Here is a 19,405-nt window from a genome sequence, read left to right on the forward strand (position 1 = left end):
CATCAAGAGGGGGGGGAAAAACAACACAGTAATATGCAACTAAAACAGAGGGAAAGAAACTGAAATCAACAAAAACTAAAACAACCAAAATAAAACACAACACAATTTTACATTCAAAGGAAATAAGTCAAAAGAAAGCCATAAGAAATATCTGTATTATGGTAATTGATGATAAAACATTTTCAACAATCTGTTATGTACACTTGGCACTAATGTTAGATCGTTAGATTGTTGTCCAGTTAGGTTTTCAACTCTAGCATGTGCACAGGTCTTTTTATTCAAATGCAAGTTTAATGGTGTATATAATCTACAGTATATAAATATACTGAGGCAATCTCAAACAAAGATATTGAAAAGTTTTGCAAAGCCTGACGTATAACTTCTTTAGATATAGAGATCAGACTGCTCAATGGACAACAGTTCATCAGAAAAAATGCTCACATACTTTTATATATAGTGTTCAAGGATTTTTTTTTTTCATAACAATAATTTATCTTTGATAGTCCATCTCATGCACTTGGAAACTGTAAACAGTACAAATATAAATGATCCACTTACAATATTTGAATCCCAGCAATTCCAAAATAGACAGACAGACTCCAAAAAACAGCAGCAGATTGTTTGTATGCATTTTCCAACACTGGCATATGTGTAAATAATGAGGTGGAAAATGGCTATTTACCATGATTGGATTGTCTCCACCTTTTTGACGTGGCAAGTGAGAATCAAAAGCAGTTTACAGCTCAAACGATGCAATGACTTCCAGCTCAAGATATGACTCTGATGTGTTATATCTCCAAAACATACATTTTTAAATACATAAAAATGTACAGTATGAAGTAGAAAAATGGCCTGGGGTGGTTGTCAGCATCCTGATATGTCTTTTTCTGATATGTTAAAGGGAAAGTTCAGCCATTTTTATGTTACATACTTGTTAATCAAATTCAACCTTTACGTTTATGCAAATAATAATAAAAAAAGAAGAAATATGACAAATTCAAAAAGCTTGAGATAAACGATTAACTTTTGGGCTGAGTTGCAGTCAAGAGAAGCAGAGTCTAGCCCATGATTTAAAGAACCAGTGTGTACGATTTAGTGGCATCTAGGGATGGAGTTGCATATTGCAACCAACTGAAAAACCTGTACTTCACACTACACGTCCAAGTGTGTATGAGAAACTGTCCAGCCCTCCCAAGAATTTGATTTGTCCATTCTGGGCTACTGTACAAACATAGTGGTGCATCATGGCAGACTCTGTGAAATAGAACTCACTCTGAGTGTATGAAAGTATGAATTAATGAATCATAAATATAAATCGTATATTAAAATTCTGTCAATAAATCCTCCCCAGTAATCCCACACTCAAGTTTGTCAAATGAATTAGACTGAATGGAAAGGCTGCTAAATCCAAATTTAAACCAATCAATAATAAATAATAATAAATAATTAATATATCACCACTTGTAAATGTAGCTTATTTCTTGTGAGTTATTGGACCTAACTGAGAACCATTAAAACAACTGCAACCTCTTTAACTCATAATTTAAAATAAACTATCATTATTATTATTATTATTATTATTATTATTATTATTATTATTATTATTTTTATTAGTAGTAGTAGTAGTATTATTATTAGTATTATTGTTATTATTATTATTAGATCATTCATCTTTGAGTTGACTCACAATGGTGGACATAAGCAAAATACACAGCATAAATACACAGCAGACTAAATTAAGATTGCTGTTGTTGTCTCGTTAAATAAGAGTTCGTAACAGTCCGCGACGGAACCTAGTTCTCAAGGAACAATGGCTAACTCGTAAACTTTTTAGGCCACGTGTTTAAAAGTAAATAAACAGTTATTATTTGCGATATTTATGAATGAAAATACTTAGTTAAGACAAAAAGAAATGGAGCTGCAACTTTCCCATTACCTTAAACGAAACTTTATTTCACTGGTCTTTGACACTTTCCTATTTCTTACATGTAGAGTGAAACTAGAATGGTTTTAAAGATACATAAACACAAAGCTAGAATAACACCAACCATTGTTTATCTCCACTTCTTCATTGCTTTTCAGTACTAATCTAAATTTTCACAACCACGTGTGTGCACTGGGTAATAGACTGTTACAGAAGCAAATTTTTAGCCATAAGACTTGTCAGTAAAAACAAAGCAAGTAGATACCTGATATACAGACAGGCTTCGTTCCACATTCACTAACTGCGTTTTCATCAAGCATAATAATAAACTGACATGACTTTTTTTTATTATTTTTCTTTTTTAAACAGAAGATCCTTTCAAATCATTGGAGCATTGTAAAGAGACTGTCAGCTATAATGTGGAATGGTGTCTTCAACTACAATACGTGGAATGTAGTGGTGATACATGGTATTGTGACACTGAGCTTCTTTCCCAAACTGCACCTTCAAAATGTGAAACCTGATTTTTGAGGTGATCGTTCACACCGACAACCGTACAAACAGCAGAGTCATGCACCTGGGTTAAAATAAAAAGGATGAGGTCAACATTTACCAGTTTTCAGTTTGTCTAGCCTAACTAATTTTCTTTTGACAATTCTAAAAGCAACAAGCAGATGCCGCCACCTAATGAAAACAGAGGCTGGAAGAGAAAGCCAGGCACAACTTTTTTTTTCTTTCCTTTTTTTGGGATAAAACAACTGCTTTAACAGGAATATTTTGCAAGCAGGATTGATACAGTGTGGTGAGACATTTTCAATTAACATCAATAAAAAGGGTTCTTAAGGTTTTACATACAGATGATAGTCAATCTTGCAAAATACATGGAACCACATTAATGCACATACAACCGTCATTGTATTAAAATCAAGCAGCACCTGAACAGTAAGTAAAACTACAACGACAATCAATAATTAGTTTAAAAAATAATAAAAAAAACACAAAAGGAGCACTGCCTTTTTTTTTTAGAAGCCTAATAATATGGAATGTCTTGCCTGAACAAATCTAACATGATTATTTGAGGGCCCTTGGAACTTTCAAACTGGGAATTTTGTGAATGTGATCAAGAAGCAATACACCAAGATGTCAGTGTCACAATACAGCCTGCCTCCTTTCTGTATGAGCACACAGCAGAATTGCAGTTAGCTGAATACGGGATTGTACGCGTGTCTTGGAAATTCAAACGTAAAAACCGTTTTTTTTGGGGGGTCGTGAAGCAAATGGAACGCCTACCATCACAGTGTTTGGTGGAAATCAACTGCCAGTTCAATTACCAATACAATAAAACCTGTAAATATCATGAGGAATCACAAATAAGAAAAGTAACAAAAAAAAATGGGATGGGGAAAATGCACAACAAAAGGAATTTGGAAGGACGATTAAAATTCACAACACCCCTTCCCACCCCCCCAAGACCATACGCACAAACTTTCACGTCCTTTCACACTCAGTCACACTATACACAGGCTGACGCACTAAGCCGACAAACACAACAGCAACGTGGACTCACTAATCAATACGGCATGTTTCCACAAAGTGACTGAATCTGCTAACAACTGAAATTTACCCTGTCATCTCGCAGTGAACTGAGAGGATTAAACTACTTTGTCAGGAGCAATTCAGGCTGCTTGTCATACAGAAGTGGGAGGGGCTGATGGAGTGGAGGGGGATGTATATAAGCTGTCTGTGTTTAAGATAAAAGTGTGGGTGGATTAACAGTGCAATTCCATTAGTTTTCCCCATCTCCGGTTTCTGGCTCATCTGCCTGGTTTTCTGATGTCCACAGCTGGGGACAGAAAAGGGCACAACGTTACGACTGGACTGGCAGTGAAAAAACATCACACATCGCGATCAAGCCATTTAAAAGAAAAAACAGCATTAAAAGTTTGAAACTCACAGTCAGGTTGTCCCTTAGTAGTTGCATGATCAGGGTGCTGTCTTTGTAGGAATCCTCATTCAAAGTGTCAAGTTCAGCGATGGCTTCATCGAATGCCTGAAATTCAGATGTTGGATTTATTATTAAATATGTTTATTATCAAGCAGCATCCTTGTAAGGCTCGACTAAATAAAACTGAGTATTCTCTTTCAATCACTTAATACTGTAAACTCAAATTCAGGCCATACCGTCTTAGCCAAGTTGCAGGCCTTGTCTGGGTTGTTGAGGATTTCATAGAAGAAGACTGAGAAGTTGAGGGCCAGACCAAGCCTTATAGGGTGTGTTGGCTGCATCTCCCCCTTGCTAATATCAAATGCTTCCTGGTAGGCCTTCTGGGAATTATCCACCGTATCTTAATGAGGCAAAGGTTAACAAAAGAAATGTGAGTGTTAAAATTCAAAATGACAACAGCAACAATGACAAAGAAGATGTTAAGAAACTACTGCACGCAATTTCAAATGATATACAATTAAATGATGCATGTGTTCACTTACCCTTCTTGCTGTCCCCAGATGCAACCTCAGACAGGTATCTATAATAGTCGCCTTTCATTTTCAGGTAGAACACCTTGCTTTCAGGAGCGAGTGCATTGGCGATGAGATAGTTGTCCAGTAGGCTCTGAAAACAGTAGTTTCGTTAATGATTTTGCAATAACACAAAAGCACTGCAATCATATTTTTTATAAAGGAAACCCTTACAAGCACATCATTGCAGATGTCCTGCAGCTCAGTCTCAATCTTCTCCCGGTATTCACGTGCCATCTGCGTTTTTTTGTCATTGCCTTCAGCCTTCTGCTCAATGCTGGAGATGACGCGCCAGGATGAGCGGCGTGCCCCTACCACGTTCTTGTAGGCAACCGAGAGAAGGTTGCGATCCTCATTTGACAGATCCCCGCTTTGCTCGGTCACCGACTTCATGGCCGCGGCCATGTCATCGTAGCGTTCGGCCTGCTCAGCAAGCTTGGCCTTCTGTACCAGGTCATTCTTGTCCATTTTCTAGACTGAGAGAGGGGAAAATAGAATATTGGAAGATTTTGAGAATATACAAAAGACGGTGATGGGTAATTCACAAGGTCAACAGGTCCTTACATATAATGTTTTACCATATTTTATGGCTGCAACTAACAATTATATTCATAATCGATTAATTTGTCCATTCTTTTCTCAATTAAACAAATACTTGTTTGGTACATAAAATGTTGAAAAATGTTGGAAATGATGTTCTCAAATGTCTTCTTTTGTCCTCAAACCAAAATGATTCAGTTTTAAAGCAAAGAAACAATAAAATATTCACACATAAGCAGTTGAAAATTCAAAAAAAAAATCACTCAAAATTAAGTTTAACACAGTAATTGATTAACAATCAATTAATCAAGTAATTGTTTCATCCCTAATATATTTATATCTGACCTGATCTCTTATATTAAATGTAATATTAATTTGTGAAAAACCACAAGATTCAATTAGGGATGTATTGATAAAGAATGTTATAACACCTTTACTGCAATGTAAACTGGAGCAATTAATATGCATTTACTTGATTGACAACACTTTTTCAACCCCCTCATTTGATATAGCTTGTTACAAACACACTGCATTAATTGCATGTATACAATTGTAAATTTAATATTAGTCTTTGTGAGATGTGGTAATTTAAATCACAATGATAATATATTAACAGTAGTTTAGATATTTCCCCCAAAAAATATGTATCTCGCCTGCTAGCGATAAAGACCATATGTCTAACCACAATGAAAGACAAATCGATATTATGACCATTTAAATAACATATTTTTAAAAAAAAATTGTCGAAGAGATATGACCCGTTGCAATTATTTTTAACCGAAATAATCGTGAAATGTTCACATCGTCCCATCCCTTGAGGGAGTGAGACACAGCGAACTGGGCCCACAGGCAAGTGGGTCAACCATTCGCATCACTTGCTAATGCTAGCTACTAGCAAGATCAGGTCCGCCAATCATGTCTATTTCAATGTAAATTTGATCTGAATATGAGAATATCTCATTCGTCTAATACGCTTTACAATTATTTAAGTGTAAAATTGACTACTGGCTCTTCCGCCGTTCATTCAACCGACCCTTTGCGGTAGCAGACGAAGCCTTCCCGGGTCAGTTTGTAATGCCCTCCCCCGATGCTAGGGTGACATTTCGCTCGCCGATGTGAGCATTAGTTCACCGAATACGACGGATACAAGCGGTGGCTGGTTTTGCCTCATTTATGTCAGCGACCAAACTGGAAGATATCATGTTATTTTTGGCAAATATGTCCAATAGCTAACACAATAGCGCACAGCGAATCAGCTACAGGCTATGTAGCTACTGTCGTCAAATGTATGGTTACCGCTACATAACGGTTCGAACATAGGCCAGCGAAGAGCTACGGCGGCCTTTCAGCGTAAAAACGCACGTTTGAGTAAAGGCCTACTATGTTAGTCGATCGCATGACACACACGAGAAAGGAAATATTATATTTTGGAGTGTGCGTTTTGCGTTTAACTCGTTTTAGGCAGCTGTATCGCGGCCCACTCAGACTGCCGATCCCGACAGAACAAAGTGTCATGGAATCCGACCGTCGGATAGCTCGCTAGCAGCTAACGCTAACCTGCTCCGCGAACATGATAGCTTCTCAACGGGATCCCAGCGGACACGGTGCAACGGGCGTTTCAAAATTCAAACATGAATGGAGTATCTAGTGTTATAACGCGCTTTTCGTGACCGCGGCACGACCATACTCACAATATGGGTGACTTTTAGTCCTGCTTTTATCGCTCTCTCTCTGGACGATTGAGCCTCCGTCCTCCGTTAGGTCAGCGTATCGCTCAGGGCAGTACCACTTCCGCTACACTGGCACTTCTGTTTCCTCTTCTCTCACCGCACACATCTGCCTCACCTAATGCAGCTACTATTCACATGCTAAATAACAGCTGAGCAAAGGAAACGCCATTGTTATCATTGTTATCATTGTTATATGCTCCTTTTTTAACATATTACCGGGGATTTTTTTTTAGAGACGTACTGTAAACGACCATGTTCACAATAACCCGGGTTTTTTTATCAGTCTCTGCACTGCAGCAGCACAGAAGAGGAAATGGTGTACACTAACATTTTTATTTAATTTGCGTATCTCAAACGGCAAATTATTCATATATATTCTTCAAATTCTTAAACAAATTGTATGTGTATATATATGTACGTATATATGTATATATACATATATACAGTACGTATATATTATATATGAACACATGAATACATATATATGTACACATACATATTATATATAACTAAATCTAAAAGTAACAACTGTATGTTTAAGTATCCAACTCAGATGGCAAAAATAGCTACAATACAGAATTGTCTTTATTTTGGACTCACTTTGTTACAGTATATTTACAATGTATTATCACTGTCCTTTGAGAAGGGAAGCCCAAATCTCTTTGTCCCAATTTATGAGATGTACAGTATGTTGATATACAGGTGCTGGTCATATAATTAGAATATCATCAAAAAGTTGATTTATGTCAGTAATTCCATTCAAAAAGTGAAACTTGCATAGTGTATACATTCATTCCACACAGACTGATATATCTCAAGTGTTTATTGCTTTTAATTTTGATGATTTAGCTGACAACTAATGAAAACCCCAAAATCAGTATCTCAGAAAATTAGAATATTGTGAAAAGGTTCAATATTGAAGACACCTGGTGCCTCACTCTAATCAGCTAATTAACTCAAAACACCTAAAAAGGCCTGTAAATGGTCTCTCAGTCTAGTTCTGTAGGCTACACAATCATGGAGAAGACTGCTGACTTGATAGACCATTGACACCTTGCACAAGGAGGGCAAGACACAAAAGGTCATTGCTAAAGAGGCTGGCTGTTCACAGAGCTCTGTGTCCAAGCAAATTAATAGAGAGTTGAAGGGAAGGGAAAGATGTGGTAGAAAAAAAGTGTACAAGCAATAGGGATAACCGCACCCTGGAGAGGATTGTGAAACAAAACCCATTCAAAAATGTGGCGGAGATTCACAAAGAGTGGACTGCAGCAGGAGTCAGTGCTTCAAGAACCACCACGCACAGACGTATGAAAGACATGGGCTGTCGCATTCCTTGTGTCGAACCACTCTTGAACAAGAGACAGCGTCAGAAGCATCTCGCCTGGGATAAAGACAAAAAGGACTGGACTGCTGCTGAGTGGTCCAAAGTAACGTTCTCTGATGAAAATAAATTTTGCATTTCCTTTGGAAATCAAGGTCCCAGAGTCTGGAGGAAGAGAGGAGAGGCACAGAATCCACCTTGCTTGAAGTCCAGTGTAAAGTTTCCACAGTCAGTGATGCCAAAGCTACCAGTACCTGGTTTAGGGACCATGGTATCCCTTTCTTCATTGGCTAGCAAACTCGCCTTACCTTAACCCCATAGAAAATCTATGGGGTACTGTGAAGAGGAAGATGCGATACACCAGACCCAACAATGCAGAAGAGCTGAAGGCCACTATCGGAGCAACCTGGGCTCTCATAACACCTGAGCAGTGCCACAGACTGATCGACTCCATGCCACCTCGCATTGCTGCAGAAATTCAGGCAAAAGGAGCCCCAACTAAGTGTTGAGTGCTGTACATGCTCATACTTCCCATGTTCATACTTGTCAGTTGACCAACATTTCTAAAAAACTTATTTTTGTATTGGTCTTCAGTAATATTCTAATTTTCTGAGATACTGAATTTGGGGTTTTCATTAGTTGTCAGCTAAATCATCAAAATTAAAAGCAATAAACACTTGAGATATATCAGTCTGTGTGGAATGAATGTATACACTATGCAAGTTTCACTTTTTGAATGGAATTACTGACATAAATCAACTTTTTGATGATATTCTAATTATATGACCAGCACCTGTAAAGCTGGACAGACAGAGGCCATTTCTCTGAGCTCATGAAAAGTTTTCTTTTTCGAGATATTAAAAGAAGTCATATTGGACACGCGTGTGTACTCTCACACACCATTTGGAGAAAATATCAGGATTGCGATTGTGATTTGTTTTGTTATTTCATGTATAAGTCAATCTTAATTTGGACATTCATGTTCTACATAAAACAGGATTGAATTGAAGATATAATTTTATAACTGACACCACAGAGAGTACAGAATAAACCTTGGGTCAGAAATGCTGCATACTGCATTTATCCTAAATTGAAGCCTTTGCGAATTGCCAATTTTATCATTTCAAATTGTGCTTTTGTTATGAAAAGGATTAATTGTTCTGCCCTATATGTTTGTACCTCTGTCACAAATGACTCCCACAGTTGTGCCGCTTTGGCTGTTGAAACATTCCACTTGTTGGAGACATCTGCGCCTATATACAGCATTCTGAAATTCCTGTTTTCTGCAAAGGTCGGTGGGGGCATAGGGCCTGTATAAAGAGTGTGTCAGTTGGAAGTAGGTTTGTTGGTTGCAGTGAAAGAAACAGCTCTGGTGGCGAAATGGAAGCGTAAATGCGGTACTATTGTTTTTCTGTAATTTTCGGTAAACAGATTTTTGTGTATATAGATTTTGTTTTTTGGGAAAGAGTGAAGAAGAGTTGGTAATGGTCTACATTTATAGTTTTTTAATACAGTTTTGGCATTCACACATTCTCACGCTGCAACATGGGGTTAAGTGTATTACTCAAGGACACATATAGACTAGCAGATCCGGAATTAAACCCACAACCTTCCAGTTGAAAGACAACTTGTCACTTTTTTTAACACTTTTACTTCTAAAACTTAAGTACATTTTATATCAGAAAATAACTGTTGATACTTAAGTACAGTAAATGTCATATACTTTAAGACTTTTACTTAAGTAATATTAGGAAAAAAGGGACTGTAACTTCTACCAAAGTCCTTTTCTAGTAACATCACTTTTAGGTACTTTATATAAGACTGAGTAAGACACTAATTTAATTGCAGGTCAAAAACTGCACATTATCATCGTGCTCAAGTCTTATGTCTGGCACCTTTAGGAGATAAGGTAAGGTGACAGAACTAGCAGCTTGTGTGATGGGGGAATATGCATTTATTTATCAATGTAGGGCCTTGAACTAAAACAAAGAAATGCAAACACCCTTACAGCTGTCACAAGCCAGAAAGAAAAAAGAGCACTTTTGCTTCAAACAGGACTAAAAGCACTCAGAAAATCATCAGGGACGTTGATCTTTTTATAATCAATCAACAAAACCCAAGTGATAGATCATTTCAGCACATTGAAATGGTCGAGTAGCCTTTGATGCTTCTTATTTGGATGCAAAGTAGCTGTAATGGTCTGCGGTGGTGGAGCTAATGTGTTTTCCAAGTAAGATGTTGATTCACGTCCAATTGAGGGGAAAAGGCACTTGTGCTAATTTAACTGTGAGAGCGGCTTCAAAAATGGAAATATGCCTGACATGCCGTGTATATTCTTGAAAAACAAATCTTTAAAAAAAAAATTCAGCCTTCTGTTATGAAGTTATGTAAAGTGAAGTTTTAGGGCTGAAAAATGATAGTTTTCTTTCTCCAGGCGAGTTCAATGCTTGCTTTGGCAGCTCATTTAATGAATAAGTCAATTGTTCGCCATCAGTTACAGGAACCTGAGACCACTCTGTTTTTCCAGTAAAACATTCTTTTATGGGACAAAGTTAAAAAAAAAAAAAAAATGTCGAGAGCAACATTCCTTAAATTCACTCAATCAATATTTAAAATCATACCTAACCATATGAGTTCCACATGTTCTCCTCTATGTGCACTACACAGTGAAGTGTTTGTTGGAACGAAAACAATAATAATTGCTTATATTAAAGAGTCATGATGAGAGTGAGAGGAGGACAGCATGTATTGAGTTAAAGTCTGTTTCCCCGTCTTACCCAGCGGTATACTGGCAGCTGAATAAAAACTGGATGGAAAAATTTTTCCTCCTCACATTTAACTCAGATCCCAGTCTCGCAGACAGCTCCCTCTCCTTCCTCTCTCTCCGAAACACCATGATACAATTAAGGACTTTAACTTTCACATGTGTCGTGCTCCTGTGGACACTCTGTTCTGCGGCAAAGGTCGAATACATGGAAGCAAGAAAACTCAAGGTAAGACATTATTCACTGCACCGGAGGACATACGTAACAGTGTTGATGGTGATTTGTATTGAAGATTTTATGTATTTCTTTTTTTTTGCAGAGAGACATTGTAAACCTTGATGACTATGGCTTCCAACAAGACAAAGACTCTGACTCGGCATCTCCAGCAACCGCCGGTAAGGTTCGTTTTAAAAAGTTTAACAGTGGTTCAAAGCCGATTATGCAACAGTTGTCAGGGCATCCTTCCACATTTTTGTGAATGTACTTACAGTCCGTATTATGTAATAACTCAGGGCCGATCAAGTGTCTCCAGTCACACTGCCGTGACCAATTGATTCAGAAGTACCGCAAGCGCTTGAAAAAAAAAGGGAAAAAGAAGAAAAGTAAAGTAAAATCAAGAGTGATTTGTTTTCCAGAGTTACCCACATGTCTCCTGTGCGTTTGCCTGACTGGATCAGTTTACTGTGAGGAGGTTTCCCCTGAAATGTCATCAGTTCCAGCGCTGCCAAAGGAAACGGCGTACCTCTACGCTCGCTTCAACAAAATCACAAGAATACGCAATAAAGACTTTGCAGATATGGGTAAATAAAAGTTGTCCACATGTTAAATAAAACTCTGTGCCTCTCGCGAACGCTCTCCTTTTTTTCTTTTTTTCTTTTTCCAGCCACATTAAGGAGAATCGACCTAACCGGGAATCTCATCACCGAGATAGAAGACGGCGCCTTTTCCAGACTTCCTAATCTGGAGGAGCTCACCCTCGCGGATAACAGACTGACGAAACTCCCAATGCTTCCCAACGGTCTGGTCACATTCAATGCCAATTTCAACAGGCTTAAAACGCAGGGTGTAAAGGCAAACGCTTTCAAAGTACGTGCTTTTTTTGTTTACTCATTCTTTGCTGAATTCTGTGCGGTGGATGTGTGTTTGAGGACAGTGGCACCTTTTTGTTGTTGTTGTTGTTGCAGAAACTCACAAGACTGGCTTATCTTTACCTGGGAAACAATGAACTGACAGGAGTGCCACACCTCCCAGAGTCTCTGCATGTCGTGCACCTGCATGTAAGTCCAACTGTAAATCACTGGTGTCCCGACAGAGATGCTCTGTAGAAGCGATTAGATTTGTTTACTGCCCTGTGGAGGGAGCCAGTAGCATTTATGTGACCATCCAAGTTTGTGTCCTTAACCCCGCAGAACAACAAGATCTCCACAATAACAGATGAGACGTTCTGCAAAGGTAACAACAGCTACTACATCCGGAGCAACATGGACCAGGTGAGGCTGGACGGGAACCCGGTGAAGCTGTCGCAGCACCCCAACAGCTTTGTGTGTCTGCAGACTCTTCCTGTCGGATGGTACAACTGAGAGATCACTCAAGCATCCGTTAGACAGACGTAAACCTAGGGCTGGAGGTTCTGTGTTAACTGAAGGGTGCAAAAAGGGAAAAGAAATACCATTTAGAAAATGCGGTTTTCAACTTATCTTTTATATATTTAAATCTAACAGTAACAGTACAGTTCAACACAGTGTGGCCGGGACGGAAAATAAAAAAATATGATAAAAAAGATCCAGTGTGTAACATTTAGGAGGCAGAGATTGAATATATCATCCACAACGGGCTGTTCACATGCAACACATGCAACATCGCTTTGTATCGCACAAATACATTCTTTTTGAATGCAGCGAGTGCTTTTGTAAAACTCTGACATAATCTTTGAACCTCTCATTATCCTGATAAGAAGCTAATGATAATGACATCCACAACACCCCATTTTCATTTAAAGCATAATTGAACACCAGAAGTTGCAGCTCAGTTTCAGAGGTGACACATCATGTGACGATTCAGGCTGACTGGTCATGTGCAGGGCCGGTGTAAACAGGAAGCTGGTGGTCAGAGAGTATTACTAACAAGTAACAACAATGGTATTTAAACCACTGATGAGGTGAAAGGAACGTGGGAACTTTTTGTTCACACCTGATAGTGGAGCAGCTGAGGAAGTGAATGTGTGTGTGCAACGGTCATGATTTATTGCCTGTCCACACTAAAACACAGCGCCAGGGTTTTCTAATGAGCCAGCAGCATTCTTAAACTTTATAACACGTGCATTTTTTAAAGGAAAATGTTGTAGTATGGATGTAGGCTATGATTCTGTCTTTATTTGATCTTATTCTTGACTCAAAGCATTAATAAATTCACTGAAGCTGCAGCAACCACGGTCATTTAAAAAAAAAGACATCGGCTTTTTTGACGTTGCATGTGAAAGGCCACCCCAGGTGCTTTTGTAAAATTGCTAAAAAAAAGAGTTTTGTTTTCCGTGCCCTAAAATAAGAAGAAGTTAAATATGTACTCAAGCAGCAGTCTCAAGTAGGCCTATGAGAAGAAACACGCCCATGGGAAGACGCAAAAACACGCCCACTGGATGCTGATTTTTTCAGACTCATGTTTTTCTGAGCAGGTTGTGACTGCAAATATGACTTTTCCATTATACAGTTCTACCTCGACTCGTCTTTTCCATTAGCGATAGTACCTGGTACTTAGCCGAGTCAATACAGTAAATGTCTAAAATCTTAACGACAGCACTGACAAAAGACCGGATCGTGAGCCAAATCACTACCCGTTCAGACGTATTTTACAGACAGAGTCTGTGCGCCGGTCATGCAGGAAGTACTGAACTAATCTTTTTGATTAACTGATTCTAGTGATTCAATTTCAACGAAAACAACTGGTTTGCCCGTCACAAGTTTGGGTGTTTGTGTCGCGTATAGTCGCAGCAGTTTCACACAGACGAGCTACGACGGCCCCGCCCATGTGGAGGAGGTACTATGAAGAGAGTCGAGCTGAGCCAATCCGTGCTTGAGCTGTATAGTGGAAAAGCGCCAATAGACTCTTCTAAGGTCTTCCAAAAGCAGCCTGAATGGACAACCCTGACAGAGAGTAGATTTCACGTTTAGAAGAGGAACATCTTTTCTGGTATGCGAAGGCCACCGTAGTTCCCCGATGCACTGAGGAAAAGGAGTCCATTATCTGTCACTAATTCTTACACACTAGACCTTTAAGGGGCGGGTGAGCTTGTGTTTTTTTATTTTTTTTATTGTCGTTTTATCGTTTCCCGTCGGTTTTATCCGCGAGTGCGAGACAAATGTGTACAAAAACATGGTCAAGATGTCGATGAATACAAAGGCTCTTTTTGTATTTCCATGAGTAACAAATACAGCTGAGACTGTTTTTACTTGGCAGGTGCTGTGGATTTTTTAAACATATTGGATTTGCTGTGAAAGCAATGGTTATTATGAACATATGAGATGTTTTGTCGCGGTCTTTGTTTTCATCTCTCACAGAGTCATATTAAAGCTGCTGGGTTTTTTTTTTGTTTTTGTTTTTTTAAACCAAAGACCATATAAACAATAAAAACCTGCATGTTGGAAGAGAGTTCTCCGTCATCACTGCATGCTGATAACTGTGATAATGTTGTTGTTGTTGTTGTTGAACCAGTGGCATGCTCTTTAGATTAGGCCCGAGTCTATGATTTGTCCTTCGTCAACACATGTTGAGTCCACATCAAATCGGACAGCTGTTCACTTGGCTGCAGGCTCGTCCAGAACGACGGGTCCATCTGCTATCCTGCGCTGGTACTCCCGTTCCGATTGTTTCCTCCGGTACACGTCATCTGGGGAAAGAGTTGGAAAAATAATATGCTCAGATGAGATGCAGATAATGCAGACAGCTTTGGATGCAGGTGAAGGTGCACTGAGGTTTCCCCCACTGGTGACACATGCTTTAATATACTTATTATCAAATGATCATATTATACTGTAGTTTTCTTTCTTGTTTTTATAAGTTTTCAGAAGTCAAACAGAACTGCACAATTAATTGCAAAGTAATCACAATGTAAACCAGTGCAATATCCAATATCTATGATTGAAAGGCAATGCCATTTATTCGATTGCTGCGATGATTAGTCCACAGATTCTCTGCTGTTAATCAGAGGTCGACCAATATGGTTCTTTTCGATGGTTGATACCAATTTTTAAGACATCTGGGCAAACAAGAAGCATATTTTCTTTTTTTGACACAATAGAACCATTTAGTGAAGACAAATAATACAAAAAACTTCAGCCACCAGTTATTGTACAACACTACTTGTCTGTCTCTTCACTTATGGAGAGAGAGGAGAACCAAGTGTCTTCCTGTATCACCATTTGTCCAATGACATGTTGATGTTTTGCAAATAGAAATTCACGGATGAAAATTAGCTCTTTTAGCAACTAGCAACGTTGCCCCCGGTGGCTTTTCACAACATTTTATTTCCTAATTGGAAAATAAGCATCTCAGTCCGATGTTGTAATATAGCGTCCATTGCAGTTTTCCACTGCAACAGTTTGGGTTTGTTTTAATAGGAGCAGAACCAGTGTAATTAAAAACCCTCATGTTTGCCAGTAAGTTCCAAGCTTACTTGACATTTAATGGCCCTAAGCCACCATTAGTGAAATGTTCACCTGTCGCCTGTGCTTTCCATCATCTGAAAAATCCATGAAAAAGGTTTGGAGCAGTTCTGAAACTGACCAGACTGAAATTTCTTAAATCCATGTGTTGTTTTTAATGTCAGACATCAAATAAATGCCTTGTTCCTTCACCGTTACTGAGGACTTTTATAAACCCTGGAAAGACACATCATAAACAATCAACTTCCATCCAGAAAAATGAAACAAGCAGAGGAGAAAAAATATTCTCAGAGTACAAGTGGACAAAAATGTGCAGGGTTGCTGGGTTTTTTTCCTTCTTTTTATAACAGAAGGGCTTTGAGCCTTCGCTTCTTCTGAAGTGGCACATTTGAGCACATCTGGAAAAATGTAATATGGCTACAATGAGAGCAGAAAAACACTTTAGAGACTTGTGAGTGGAACTGTTGTATATCTACTCTGTACAGGTACACCTAATAACATTCTCTAGTTCTCTCTAGTTCAAATCTCTCAAATGTCAACATTCCTTGCTTTGATTATTACTGAAAATAAGGATTTTCAAGATTTCAATTATTTGTTGGACCAAAAAAAAGTCATTTAAGTTCTTATTTTGGACTTTGGGACGGATAAAATCACCATGTAATAATTTATTCAATCAAAATTTGAGAATATGGGTATTATACGTACATCACCTCTTCAATTCAAGACTATTTGGGACTTTTCATTGTCATAAAAACAAATTATGAATAATAACAGTTTTTTTAGTACTTCTCATAATTTTTTATACTTAACTTTGAGGAAAAATAGAGAACGAGATAAACAGATGGACTGATAAATCAATTTCTAACCTGAATGAAAAATCTTGAAATGTCCCATAAAGGTTTTTTAATGGTTGAGGAGGTGGAAAAACTGGCACATCAGATAAATCGAATAAAGGATGATGTGAAGAAATCAAAACGACTGAACCATCACTCTTCTACATTTCTCTGCACTGGAACAGATGGTGGAAATGGCAGAGGAGAGGAGGTATGTGTGGACTGAAGAATGAAGAAAGCACAACATTCCCTGATTTATTGCAAAAAAGCAAATACTACTACAATAATGGATGGGAAGCATCAGCGGTGCTCACATAATTGCACTTTTTTTGTGATTTATTGACAATTAGGCCAAGATTTATAATAAAACTGCACATATTGTCATCACTGACTCAGAACTGTTTTGTCTAAACTTATAACACGATAAAATTGTCGTATATCTGCTCCTGGACTCTCTCTTCTGTCTCTACCTCATGCTGCACATCTTTGACTCTGGTTTTGTCAGAGGTTTTGTCGGCTTCTGTTAAAAGGGAGTTTTTTCTCTCCACTGATGCCTAGTGTTTGCTCATGTGTGAATTGTTGGGTTTCTCTGCTTTCAATGATGTTGTCAATGATAAAATTGAATTGAATATTATCCTGAAAAATGCATGTGTCCGAATAATTACCAAGCGATAACAGTGCTCTACATGGTATTTTGCACACACATTCATGTACATAGCATGTTAAAAGTCCAATTATAGTCAGACTAAGACAATAATTTCAGTTTTCCTAATATCATGTAAACACGTTAGTCCGACTAAAACCAAGCTAGTCTTAGTCGGACTAACATACCTGGATAATGCGATTCATAGTCCGATTACTCCTCTATAAGCTGATCCTTCTGAGACAACGTATAAACTGCAGTAAAGTTGCTGGAAATCATATGGCGGCTTTGTCTTTCTCCGGATAAAACAGCAAAAACAAGAGCCATGCGCAATCTAATTTGTGTACGGAACATACAGAACCACAGCACGATCCATCTCATTCTCTAACTTATGGGGAGACACAGGGTTAAGATTGCTTGTCTTAGTCGGACTACGGTCTTGGCTCGATTAAACTGTGCATGTATAAACGCACTGATTGTAGCAACAGGTCTATAGTTAAACTTTACACTACACTACAAGTGAAATTGACAGTAAAGTCGCAGTGTTTGCTGGTAGCCAATTTGGAATCCCATGAGTCCAGGACAATTTCCTTAACGAGAAACCTCAGGAATTCCGAGCACAAATGGAACGCACAATGAAGGTTAGGTTAGAGAGGTGGGGCTATGACATCAATGTTTTCCAAAAGTTGCATTTTGGTTATATACACAATATACAACCAATAGGGGTGACGCGATCTTGATTGTAAATCGAATATTGATCGAATAGTCATCACGATCTCGACCTTCAAAAGCAAAAGGTAGAATTGAGGATTTAACCACGTTGTTTTGTCAACAACTCGCTTTGTCGCCAAGAAAACCACAAACTTTAGGCTATGTTGCGCGTGTAGCATAACATAGCACAGGACATCTTCACATGCATCAAAAGGACATAGATGTAACAATTACAATTCAATTTCACAATAAGGCCTTAGTGTGGTACATTGCAAAAAAGAGATGGGCATTACATCACTAACAACATAATAAAGTGTGTTTTAAGACATTTTCACCCCATTTTCCCACAGAATTGTGTTTTAGAGCTCACACAACACCGGTTCCATGTAGATAAGTTCTCCAAGGCCAGTGTGGCGTGAACATATAAATACATGGCTATGGGGGGGTTATTAGGTTCCCAGGAACAAGCGTTTGCCCCAGAGATTCATCCGCCCGTGGCAGTAGATTCACACTATTGTATATTGTACACAGCAGTAGTACACACACACACACACGCTGTATTATTGTATTATTATTGTACCTTTATCGTTTCATTTGTACATTAAACAGATGAGATCAGGTGAGTTTGGCTCCAGCTGATACGAAGAGACAGTGGACGGGTAGTTACTGAAGCTAACAGGCGAAACAACAGACATCACGACAGCTGCACAATTCTACGTTTTACATTTTAACAGACGCTCCTTCTGTCGTTGTTTACTCACAGAAAGTCTCTTTTCCGATCCTCACGTTGATCATGATCCACTCCATGACTCCTCCGATGCAAAAGAAGATGGGAAGAAACCTGTACGTCCCTAGTCTATGTTTCCCCGGGACAAGGCTCAGGAAATATTTAATGTTTTTACTGCGTCGAAACATCCTTGCTAAGAGACACCGAAAGACATATACAAGGGCAGTGAGAACAACGTGGGTCCCCAACTTGTCCTTTACCAATGTTACGAGAGGGACTGACGTGCCGGGCGTGCTCGTTTGGTTCCGTGGCATAAAGCAAATGGGCGGTGAGAGCAAGAAAGCAGAAGCGAACCGTTGGCGTCTCCGTTAACGGAAGACAAAACAAACGCACCCAGGAAGAGTCGCGATGTTGCGTTCAAGTGCTATCGTTTTGGTTGGGAGAAAAGAAAAAGTGTCAGCGTATGCGCGTGTAACGAATCGACGACATCTTCTACTTGACAGCGTTATGTGCAGATAAGTTCAAAGTCAGTGCCATTTTGTCCGAAATGTTATACATAGATTTGTTTTCATGTAGCGACGTGTTACACGTTTGTGACTTCGGCGGTTTATCTTAGGGTCTACACGGTTAGCATAGCTAACTACCTTCATGAGGGAAAGGGGCGTTGTTTTTCCAACTCTGCCGACAGTCCATGAATGCAGCACCAAGGTTTACCAGACTTTACTTGTAATTGTGTGATTACATCGATTTTAGATAGAGTTTTTAGTTATGAGTTTCAAGGTCACACAAACTCAAGTTATTTTGTTCTTACAACTTTAATCCATCCATTTCGCAGGTACTTTTGTACATTTCTTATCCCAAGTTATATTATAATACGGCTGCCCACAGTACTGCACTGCCCCCAAAATATTTAGCACTGATGCTATACCATTACTTACGCTCACACAGGACTGTGAATCTACCTCACATAGGTGACATTTCAACAGGTTAGTGCTATTTGCACCATGGCCTTCTCTGCTGTGCCATGCAATTAGGC

At 38.8% G+C, this 19,405-nt stretch overlaps 3 protein-coding genes across 3 annotated transcripts; 1 reads left to right on the plus strand and 2 right to left on the minus strand.

Moving 5' to 3' along the window:
• Positions 1-1,932: 1,932 nt before the first annotated feature.
• LOC122777472 (14-3-3 protein beta/alpha-1) lies at positions 1,933-6,782 on the minus strand. Its single transcript, XM_044038748.1, has 6 exons — positions 6,673-6,782; positions 4,616-4,917; positions 4,412-4,535; positions 4,106-4,269; positions 3,879-3,974; positions 1,933-3,767 (listed from the first exon to the last, which is right to left on the minus strand). The coding sequence occupies exons 2-6, from the start codon at positions 4,907-4,909 to the stop codon at positions 3,711-3,713; spliced, it is 735 nt and encodes a 244-aa protein (XP_043894683.1). The 5' UTR covers positions 4,910-4,917; positions 6,673-6,782; the 3' UTR covers positions 1,933-3,710.
• Positions 6,783-10,877: 4,095 nt separating this feature from the next.
• On the plus strand, positions 10,878-14,387 carry ognb (osteoglycin, paralog b). The gene is made up of 6 exons (XM_044039140.1): positions 10,878-11,025; positions 11,117-11,192; positions 11,433-11,597; positions 11,681-11,883; positions 11,982-12,074; positions 12,207-14,387. The coding sequence occupies exons 1-6, from the start codon at positions 10,927-10,929 to the stop codon at positions 12,375-12,377; spliced, it is 807 nt and encodes a 268-aa protein (XP_043895075.1). The 5' UTR covers positions 10,878-10,926; the 3' UTR covers positions 12,378-14,387.
• LOC122777724 (small integral membrane protein 4) lies at positions 11,672-18,736 on the minus strand. Its single transcript, XM_044039141.1, has 3 exons — positions 18,404-18,736; positions 14,426-14,680; positions 11,672-12,436 (listed from the first exon to the last, which is right to left on the minus strand). The coding sequence occupies exons 1-2, from the start codon at positions 18,681-18,683 to the stop codon at positions 14,589-14,591; spliced, it is 372 nt and encodes a 123-aa protein (XP_043895076.1). The 5' UTR covers positions 18,684-18,736; the 3' UTR covers positions 11,672-12,436; positions 14,426-14,588.
• Positions 18,737-19,405: the final 669 nt, after the last annotated feature.

The sequence above is a fragment of the Solea senegalensis genome, linkage group LG11 (assembly GCF_019176455.1).
Source record: "Solea senegalensis isolate Sse05_10M linkage group LG11, IFAPA_SoseM_1, whole genome shotgun sequence".
NCBI lineage: Eukaryota > Metazoa > Chordata > Actinopteri > Pleuronectiformes > Soleidae > Solea > Solea senegalensis.

Coding starts and splice junctions, on each gene's coding strand:
- LOC122777472 (XM_044038748.1), bottom strand. CDS start 4,909: ATGGACAAGAATGACCTGGTACAGAAGGCCAAGCTTGCTGAGCAGGCC. Junction 4,536..4,615: donor ACATCTGCAATGATGTGCTT/GTAAGGGTTTCC, acceptor TACTGTTTTCAG/AGCCTACTGGACAACTATCT. Junction 3,975..4,105: donor CCTGCAACTTGGCTAAGACG/GTATGGCCTGAA, acceptor TCTGAATTTCAG/GCATTCGATGAAGCCATCGC.
- ognb (XM_044039140.1), top strand. CDS start 10,927: ATGATACAATTAAGGACTTTAACTTTCACATGTGTCGTGCTCCTGTGG. Junction 11,598..11,680: donor TAAAGACTTTGCAGATATGG/GTAAATAAAAGT, acceptor TTCTTTTTCCAG/CCACATTAAGGAGAATCGAC. Junction 12,075..12,206: donor TGCATGTCGTGCACCTGCAT/GTAAGTCCAACT, acceptor TTAACCCCGCAG/AACAACAAGATCTCCACAAT.
- LOC122777724 (XM_044039141.1), bottom strand. CDS start 18,683: ATGCCACGGAACCAAACGAGCACGCCCGGCACGTCAGTCCCTCTCGTA. Junction 14,681..18,403: donor GATCGGAAAAGAGACTTTCT/GTGAGTAAACAA, acceptor CTCTTTCCCCAG/ATGACGTGTACCGGAGGAAA.